Below are 10,774 nucleotides of genomic sequence, written 5' to 3'. Positions count from 1 at the left end.
CTAAATAAAAAAAATGTTTGATTATGTACAGATGTACATATTATTATGTAAGTATGATTGTACTGTATTTAATAAAACTATTTATGTACATACATATATCTGAATTGCGTTATGTTCATTTCAAAAAAACAACGTTTAGTTGAAAACAAAAATCATCTATAATCCGGACGACCCCTAACATTAAGGGTGTCCGGATTATCGAGATAGTACTGTACTTATATAAAACTTTTTATATTTTTTTGTTTTATATTTTTATAACTAAAAAACTGTCAAAATTACCACCAAAAGTGTTATTTTTATATTTTTGCTTTGGAATGGACGTTTTAATTATTTTATATTTGTTGTTTTTTTTTCAAAAATTCATTCATAATCTTGCAGGATATATTATTTACAAAACAAAAACTCTTACTTCCATGCATATTTACTCTAATTGCCAAACTATAAAGACTTTACTCTGTATGCCAGTGTGTATGCACGCGTATGCACATATATATGTATGTATGTCCGGTATGATTTATTTTTATGCATATCCCGCATGCACACCTATTTCTTTTTCTCTTTCTGTTATCATAGGGAAGACTTTACAAAGATAATGAATTACTTTGTTGCTGCACACACTTTGCTAGAGATTTACTTTATCGTAATGATATATTTAAGCATTTTTCTGCTCAACGTCTCATATTTAAACTATATATATATATATGTATGTACGTATATGCGTGAGTTCCACTTGCTATTTTAATGGATATCTTTTTTGCCTTTGCCATTACGTTTGCGACAAATTTAAAAACGAAATTTACAATAGTCAGATTACTTAAAACTTACAAGAACATATTTGAATAGTAAAAAAGAACATATACATATGTATAGTATATATATGTATGTGTGTGTAATATAGTTACAGTAATCAGTAAATATTAGTGTGAAACAATAAAAAGTTAACTAACATGTAAAAAATTTTATATTTATATATGACAACTATCTAGCTAATTGTAAATATCATGATTATAAACAACAACAACTAATGCGCCTGCCACTTAAACTTAGATTCCATCAACCATTGTTGACCCTTTGAATAATCGCAAGGGCGTAACAGCGGCGTCACCGGGTCACTACGTGACGGACGTTGCAGGCAATTGCCAGTGTTAGAGTGTCGTATCGTTTTATCCTGATGAAAGAAAGAAAATACAAATATTATTTTCGCACATACAAAGCACAAAAAATATAGAAAATGTGAGCTTTGTATACTTTAGACTTCGCCTAAAAAAGGGTGTAAAAAGCACTAATTTACTTGAATATAATAATAAATGATAAAATTTTCCACACTTGACGCTGCGCATAAATTTGGCCAAGTTCCTAAATTCAAAGATGATAGATTACCCGGTTTGCTATTTAGCTATGGTGAAAAAGAAAATAGTGAGGGAAATTTCGGCTGCCACGTCACTTGTGGCCATGTCCCAAACTAGTACCTAGGAGTTATAGATTATTAATAGGCGTGGAACGCTTATTCTGTACTAATGCCCTGTTAGGTGGAAAAATAAATTTTTTTTTAAGATGAGAAATTGCTTTCAGCTAATGCACTGAATGGTCTGAAACGGAATTTTTTTTGCATAAATTCGAAGAATGAAGTTAGAGCTTTCAAACTGGGTACATTTGCCAAGTATATCATAGAAAAGTTATGGAAAAGAATTTGGACAGATTGGCTCTCGTCCATGGACCCATGCAATTTCGAAATAAGAATTCAGGGTTTGAACTGTTTTCAATGCGAAAACTTATCAGAATAAGTTAGAATATTTAAGTCTTTTCTGAATATATATTTTACTAGATTGATGACGACCCCTGCAAACGACCTAAGGATTACGATTTGAGGTCATGCACCTGGAATGTCCGGTCCCTACATGGGGAATGTGCCTCTGCCCGGCTGCCTGATGTCCTAGTGAGAGTAAAAGCTGACATCACTGCCATTCAAGAGATGCGATGGACGGGGCAAGGAAGGAAAAGCGTAGGAACTTGTGACATCTACTACAGCTGCCATATAAAGGAGCGCAAATTCGGTGTTGGATTTCTTGTGGGAGAGAGACTTCGTCGCCAAGTACTGTCGTTCACTCCGGTGGACGAGCGTCTCGCAATAATCCGTATCAAAGCGCGATTTTTTAACATCTCGCTCATTTGCGCCCACGCCCCGACAGAGGAGAAGGACGATGCGACCAAAGATTCCATCTATGAGCGCCTGGAGCGTTCCTATGAGCGCTCCTTTCGCCACGACATCAAAATCGTGCTAGGCGACTTCAAAGCCAGGGTAGGCAAGGAGGGAATTTTTGTCCCACAGTCGCAAAATTCAGCCTCCACAACGAAACATCCGGTAACGGACAGCACACATTTAGCATGCACGTTGGCAACAGCGAATATCGAAGGCGATGGAACAATGAGCTGTATGAACTTTACGACGACATAAACATAGCGCAGCGAATAAAGATCCAGCGGCTACGCTGGCTGGATCATGTCGTCCGAATGGATACAAATGCTCCGGTTCTGAAAGTATTCGATGCGGTACCAGCTGGTGGTAGCAGAGAAAGGGGAAGGTCTCCTCTGCGTTGGAAAGATCAGGTGGAGAAGGACTTGGATTCACTTTGTGTGTCCAACTGGCACGCTTTGTTAGACTCGGCCAAAATCGCGTAAGCGGTTATCGCCCCAAGTAAGAAGGGAAGAAGAAGTTTGCTCAATAAGTTTTGCGGTTCGATAAGAGAGGGCGTGGTACTATCCTAAAATTTTTTTGGTATGTTGGTACATTCTTCATATGAAGTTATGTGAAGTTTCTTTCAATCTGTCAATTAATTTTCCGTTTACCTTTAGTATCGACGTTTTTACAATGGAAAAAATTAAGTATCGTGCAGTGATTGAATTTTTATGTTTGAAAGGTTTAAAAGCAAAGAAATTTATAAACGAATGTTGAAAGTGTATAAGGACTTTTTGCCATCAATTAGCATAGTGGAAATATGGGTTGCTGTATCTAAACGTGGTCGTAGAAGCCTTCATGACGATCGACGTCCAAACACAGCAACAACACCAGAAATCGTAGAAAAAATACAGGATATCGTATTGGAAAATCGTTGAGTGACTGAAAGAGATTTAGTTGAAGTCATTGGCATCTCATTGGGCGGTAAGCAATATCTGGACTGAAGTATTGGGTTTCAGAAAGCTGTATGCACAATGGGTGCCGCATTCGCTAACAATGAAAAAAACAAAAACACTTTCGACGTTTTCAGCAACACTTAGAGCGTTTTTGAAGGGTCAAGTAGATTTTGCGCGTCGGTTCATCACTATGGATGAGACTTGGGTCTTCAATCGTGATCCTAAATCAAAACAAGAGGATAAAGCGTGGTGTGAATCTGGTTCTTCGGCTCCGAAACGAGATCATGTTCAGAAATCGACCAAGAGGATGTAAGCATCATTTTTTTGGGATTCGAAAGGGTTATTGTTGTATTGTGGATTACTTGCAAGCTGGTAAAACAATAAATTCTAAATATTATTGCATTGTATCAGTTTGAAAAAGAAAACATATTTCTCATTAGGACTCCACAAGAGCAATGGCTAAAATCCATGAATTAAAGTAGGATTTGGCCCCCAGCGACTTCCATCTATTTCTAGAGCTAAAAACATTCATGTGTGGAGAGCGTTTTTCATCAAATGATGAGGTCATAACAGTTGTTCGGGGATAGAAATCATAAATTGGAATCTCGTAGGAACAAGTGTATTGATGTTCGGGGAGACTATACTGAATAACAAAACATAAAATTGTGTTTTTCTTATCGAACCGCAAAACTTATTAAACAGCCTAGTACATGCAAGCTTTGTTGGCTACTGTAGCGCTTTGTACTACATTTTTATGTAGAGAGGACTATATGGAATGCTAGATTTATGTTGTTGTTTGCTTTTTTAACATATCGCACTTGTTACGTTAAAGCGTAACAACTCAAAATTTCCAAATTTTAGTTTTTTTGCAAGAAAACAATGTACAGTGGTCATCTCTACCCACTGTAAAAATCGTTCAGTGGTTTGTCTAGTCTTTCGTTAAAAAAACCGTTATGACTCTCTTTGTTTTCAGAATGGCTTCTTTTGTCTCAACTAAAGAGTTACATTTTTAGTTGTCTCCAAGTGTTTGAACAAATTTGTGTCATATAAAGTGTAACATTTTGAATTGTGCCTGTTTGCAACCAAACGGGTTTTTTAAGTTTGTTTAAGTTACGTGTTATGTTTTCAGTTAAACAGAGACAACTCGAAATAACACCCCTAAGTGTATAAAAAAATTTCAGGAAAAGAGTAACAACTCAAAAATTTGTTATTTTAACGCAACTACTAAACAAATAAGAATTTAAACAACCGTTATATTGTTTTTAATGATATTTTCGTGCAATTACATTTTTTGACGTGATAACGTCTTATAATTCGATTTAACAGGCTGCACGCACGAAAAAATGTGTCGTTACCTTGCTCATTAGTGTTACCTTGCTCATTGCATTGAATGAACTGCAAGCGAAAGCGCGGAACGAACGACAAAGCAAACAAAGCAAACGAACGGCAACGTTCGACATCTTGCTCTCTCCTACTTAAGTGAGCGTATATATGTATGTATATGCGCATATGTACATATATAAATTCACGTATTTGTATTTGCATATGCCTTCTTATTGATTATTATTAATTTGATTTACTTGAAGAATTTAAAATAAAACCAAGTTTGTTAATAATACCTGTTGTTTTAATGTTATTATTATTAATTTTTTTATTATATATGAAGAAAAAAATGTATGGTAATATTTACCATATACCTTATAAGATATGTTGTATACTAATATATGTATATAAACATGCATATACATATACAATTTCGCGCAATTTTCAAAAAGAACAAATCTATATGTAAAGATGCATACAAATCATATGGACATATCAAATATACGAATCTATTCCGTACGCAAGCAAATGTAAGCTAATGTGCTTGAACTGCAAGCGAGAGCGCGGAACGAACGACAAAGAGCACAATCGGCCCCCGCGTTCGGCAACGTTCGACATCTGGCTCTGTCCTACTTGAGTGAGCATATATATATATGTATGTATATGTATGTATATGCGCATTTGTATGGTAATGAACCATTTCTCTGTTGAGAATAGGACGATGATAGAAAAAGTAGGAAATGAAAGGGAGTGTTTCAAGTGTAAGTGTAAAAGGCAAATCGATGATGGTGCCTCTTAGTGTTGTTGACTTATTAACGTCTGATGCACAATCGAAATTGAAGATATCTTTCATGAATTTGATAAATGTTTCGTCATTTTTCACGTTTGTGTAAATGTAACTTGACCTATTCCATTGCAATTCCATTTACCTCCTCCTCTATATCCATACAAAATATCTATCAAACAAATAAAATTTAAATTTTGTTTTGAAAATTGCAACCATTCCATAAAATTTTCTTATGACGTTGTCACGTTAAACTATCGTCAGTAAACCGACTTTACAAACAACCTCTTTTTTTCCTTGTAATATATTATTAATATTTACGGAAACAGTTTTTCGTCTCTACTGAAAATGTTCAGATTTTGAGTTGTTACGCTTTAACGTAACAAGTGCGATATGTTATTTCGAAGTAATGAGAGTATCTACTTCTTTTAGTACGGGGCACATTATTTATTTGAAAACAAAAGAAAAGAAAAAGTTGTTGATTTAGTTACGTCTATTACTAGTAACGTAACATTTTCCAGCAAAGCTGAGTTAACTCTGTTGCGAAAGGGAGTTTACGAGCGCCGATTCAACAATAATTACATTGGAATTTCGATTTTCCACTATAGTTAAGCGCAAACTGCAGTTACGACTGATTAGGGGCTTCATTTCAATAGCTGATGATAAGTGACGAACTACCTAATTAGGTCTGAGCTAAGAATTTGTTGACGTCTTGGTATATATAGAGAAGAACATTAAACAGCAGGGAGGTACTGTGCAATCCAGCCGGACTCAAACTTCATTCCTGGCATCAAGGAACCTAATGGCTAATTATCTTAAAGACATATATTGCACTAGGCTCTAAATATTATGAATGTGAGATAGTTTCAGCTAATTCATCGTCTATATTTCCGGCGGCTGGGTAAAATTGGATTGAAATTTTGTGCAAAGTCCAACTTGGGGTAAAGTCAATCACTTGTGGAAACCGACAAAATCGAATCGCCAAAGCATATCGTTCTCTTATAACCCAATTTGAAGGAAGATACTAACATTATTTAATGTTGAAATAAATTTTTAGTGCTAGTATTCATACCTTTATTTAAATGATAATATTAATAACATTTTTAAAAATTAATTTACTCACCTCAGCATCATAAACCCATTCCTGATTGCCACCCATATTATGGCAACGTACCATATTCACCGGACCCATCGGATTCGCTGCGTCTAAGCATAGATCATCCGACATGATCTGCTGTCGTTTTGTATAGGCAAATACCTGATTGCCACCCAGCCCGTGGCAATAGCTAACGCCTATCTTCTCACCATACTTGCGGCCCATCGTGTCGAGACACGTTTCCGTTTCGCCGTTACGAATCTGTTAGTGAGTGTAAAAAGATAAAGCTCCATTAAATATTTTAAACAAAACATACATATATTATTTTCCCTCTTACCTCCCCCAAGTAGTAATAGTCCAATGGCATCAAACTCTCCGGATAAATATTTTCCAAATACCAACGGAAGCTTTTACATTTAAGTCGTTCACGTAGCGCGCGACGATCACTCACATCACCAGCGATAGCTTTGCGTGCCCCTGTTATATTATTATTTTTTATTTGGTTGAAATGAAACCGGGAATTTTAAAAATAAAAGAAAATAACCGAATATTAATCAAAGTATATATTTTTTCTCCATTAAATGAGAAGGAAAGAAAAGATATTCCAGGACATAAATATGAGTGGATATGTGAGTAGAATTAGTGCTACGTGAAATTTAATGGAGGTGCATGATGTGTGCATGTATTGGTGTAACATTCATGATTACATTTCTGACAATAATTATGAAAATTTTTTTCTACAAATGGTATGCTATTATATAACATGGTTGGTCTACATAGTACATATATATGCATGTATGTATGTGATAACTTTTTACATGAGTGTCAAACTAAATAGCCAATGATATAAAAAACATACTTAAAAAATTTTATCTAAATATGTAATACTTTTTTTCTTTTAATTACCCAACATAAATAAATATAAAAACAAAATAAAATATAACTTTGAATGCCAATTCTTAGTATATCTGGCATAATCACGAAAGTATTAATTATTTTTCGAAATATTTTAGTAGAAGTCTTCAATTTAAAATATTTTATATTTGGAAAACCGTAACTTTCTTTGGGTTTGGGTATTGTTCACATAGACACAAAAAGGAAAAAATGTGTCATAACGATTATACAAATGTTTCGATTTTACGAATATGTCTAACATTAACTTATTTTCTTATTTGAAACTAAAGGGTTATTGCACTTAATACTCGTAGCTAAAGCACTGTCTACTTACTGTGGCCTTTGGCTTTCTAGCCAAAGGGTCACACATTTCTGTATTTCTAGTCTTTTGTAATATTAAGGGCATATTCATTTAAATTAATCTTTTATGTTAATGTTTGCTTCGAAAGAAGATTGGGATAACGGCCATATTGAAAATAAAAATTAAATAACTATCTATACAGATGGCTCAAAATTAGGTAACAAAGCAGCTGGAGGGTCTACTCTGAGAAACTGGAGATAAAGCATCATTCCGCCTACCCGATCACTGTAGTGTATTTCAAGCGGAAGTCACTGCTATTAAGGAAGGATTTACAGCGATAAATACAAGAGTATTATCCACCCGGAAAGTCGTCATTTATTCAGACAGCCAGGCAGCAATAAAAGCACTAGAGGTCAAAACACATTCCTCGAAAACAGTCATAGAATGTTATAAACTCTTAAATGACTTATCCCGGTATTTCAATGCAAACCTTATTTGGGTGCCAGGTCATAGAAAACTGACAGTAAACTGTGTAGCAGATGAACTTGCCAGAAAGGGTGCAGCCCAAACTACTCAATCGGATAAAGCGTTGATACCCATGCCCATAGCCACTTGAAAGCTACTGATAGATAGGGAAACTATTAGAATAGTATTTCGAGATGTTTTGAAAAAAAAATGGCCATTTCTATGGCAATAATTTTTTTACCAAGTGCAGAATAGAAAATTCTCAACTTGAAAATGCTTGATTATTAAAAATTTGGCAATGGTTTAAGCAAATTGTGCGAATGTTGTTGATATCAGCTTGAAATTAAAATTGTTTTTTTTTTTCAAAAAATTATAGTAAATTTGTTAATTCTATTACAGTATATTTAAAAAGAGCATTCGTAATTTTATTCATGTTTTTAATGGTACTCGTTTAATGTAGCTTTTTCACACTTACATATTTTTGTAATAGAATAAAGATAAATATTTATAATTGGCGCGTACACCCTTTTTGGGTGTTTGGCCGAGCTCCTCTTCCTGTTTGTGGTGTGCGTCTTGATGTTGCTCTACAAATGGGGGGACCTACAAGTTCAAGCCGTCCCCGAACGGCAGATATTTTTGTATGAGGAACTTTTTCAAGGCCAGAAATACACTTGAAGGTTTGCCATTGCCTGCCGAGGGGCGACCGCTATTAGGAAAAACTTTTTCTTCATTTTGGTGTTTCACCGAGATTCGAACCTACGTTCTCTCTCAATCCCGAATGGTAGTCGGCTATGGCGGCCGCCATTACAAGATAAATATACTTCTTTATTTTTGAAGTAAGTTTTTCTAAATATTGATATGTTGAGTTTCAATAGGCATTTTGAGCGACCACCGTTCAGTTTCGGCCATGTCAATTTGCTTAAGGCCGGCGGGCCAATTAGATGTCCTAAATTCAGTAGTTTTCGCGAAGCGTTGTAGGATGAGAAAAAAAACAATTAGCCAAATGAAGTTTTGGGGATAGTTTAATATATATTTGAACTAAAAACAAAAAATTTGTACAATCTCCAACAATATATTGTAAGCCGAGTTATCAATAGATTCCCAGAGCGCCTTGCCACTGAAGTATCCAACTTCTGTACAAGATACAACTTGCAATTTTCATCTGAAAACAAAAAAAAAAAAAGATTATTAATTTTGATGTAATTATCTTCGATGTGAACTAAGAAAATTGGGAGAAACACGTAAAATTCGAATTTTTGGGGAAGGTAGAAAAAAAAAGTGGTTTTTCAAGGAAAAAAAAAAACTCTTCAACTGGGTAAAAAAGTCGCTTAAAAAAAGTTTTTGGATGCTTTTTTTAGTTCACATAGAAGAGAAAACAATACTGAAGATAACGCATTTTGAATGAAATGGATAGCTCGTTTAGTTTTTTTGCAATCGTGTACATAAATTAGGTAAAATCGTGAAAATGAAAAGCCGAGAAAACGCGCTTCAAACTACAACAATAAGCGCACGGTTGCTCGACGCCGCACTACGCTCGGCTCTGTAGCTCTGCAAATACTTGGAATTTAACTCTGCAAATTTGTGTCTCATGTTCTTGAATATCTAAGCTATTGATTTCAGAAAAAAAAAATGGATTTTTTTGACCTTTTAATTGGCCCGCCGGCCTTAATTCGCATGTGGTTAGGTTTTGACATTTTGAATTTAAAAAGTTCGGGGACTGAAGAAGTTGGGCAGGGAACAGGGAATATAATTTTACGCAGAACTATTTGGTGGCTCAATAAAGCAATCAATTACGAAGTTTTAGTCAAATAGGTTCAACTACACTTGGGATAACGCCGCATGAGTAAGTCAATCAGGAAGAAATAATCAACTATTGAGAAAATTTAGTTTGCTACTTCACCTAGTAACGAAACTTAGTCGGAAAATAATTATTTTCAAAAAAAGTAGCGAAGAAATTGAAGATGGTCTTCACTCAGGCTGGACGATTAAAGGGACGCTCCATAAATTGTTTAAAATGTCGAACAACTTATTTCGAAAGATGTATAAAAAAAAAAAACAAAAAAAAAAAGACAGAAAAATTGCAGAAAGGTTTGGAGCATCATTTACGACTCTTGGTATGCCCAAAGCCAGCGCAGGACAGGCACTCACACCACTGCAGAAGCAACAGCGTGTAGAAGAATGAATTTACTTGTTACTGGGGATGAGGTTCAATACCTAGAATCTGGGTCGAAGCAGTTCAGGCTGTTAAACTTGGCTGGAAACACGACAGCAACTGTCTTTAAGTATTCCGAAATTAGTCGATTATAAAGAAAAAGAATATTACGGGAAAGTACTAAGCTCCGGTTTCAGAAAAACTATACGTTTCCTTGAGGAAATAAATGCAAAAATATATTCAAGGTGTGCTTCATTTGCATGCCAATGCGCTTCTTCATAAGAGTCATGTTGTGTAGGTTAAACTATGTATGGCCTGGAAATACTTAACCATACTCGCTATAGTCCAGTTCAATCTCTTCGGATTTTTATGAGTAGGTATTTATTTCGGTAGATGAAAAAAGAGCTACGAGGAAAAATATAATGAAAATCATGGAAAGAAGGCCACACAAAAAATGTCTATTACTTAAAATATTTAAGAATCTACATATATGAAAAAACTGAGATGTCTCCTAAAGTAGATTTCAATTCAAGCGTGCCCTCCCTATGGGCAACCATTTCAACCCAACCTAACCCAGGTTAAACGTCGACTATATCGCAAAGGAGAAATACTTTCATATTTACCATA

The 10,774-nt window shown here is 35.0% G+C and overlaps 1 protein-coding gene across 5 annotated transcripts in view; it reads right to left on the bottom strand.

Moving 5' to 3' along the window:
- Positions 1 to 275: 275 nt before the first annotated feature.
- Positions 276 to 10,774, bottom strand: part of LOC128865189 (polypeptide N-acetylgalactosaminyltransferase 5) — a 113,526-nt gene continuing 103,027 nt past the window's right edge. For all 5 annotated transcript variants that reach the window (XM_054105284.1, XM_054105282.1, XM_054105286.1 and 2 more), the window contains exons 9-11: positions 6,673 to 6,812; positions 6,363 to 6,596; positions 276 to 1,168 (exon numbers count right to left, since the gene is read on the bottom strand). In XM_054105284.1, the coding sequence (XP_053961259.1) occupies positions 1,022 to 1,168; positions 6,363 to 6,596; positions 6,673 to 6,812 (521 nt within the window). In that variant the 3' untranslated portion in view covers positions 276 to 1,021. The remainder of the gene's footprint in view (positions 1,169 to 6,362; positions 6,597 to 6,672; positions 6,813 to 10,774) is intronic.

The sequence above is a fragment of the Anastrepha ludens genome, chromosome 5, assembly GCF_028408465.1.
Source record: "Anastrepha ludens isolate Willacy chromosome 5, idAnaLude1.1, whole genome shotgun sequence".
Lineage (NCBI taxonomy): Eukaryota > Metazoa > Arthropoda > Insecta > Diptera > Tephritidae > Anastrepha > Anastrepha ludens.
This window is presented reverse-complemented; position numbering and strand designations above follow the sequence as displayed.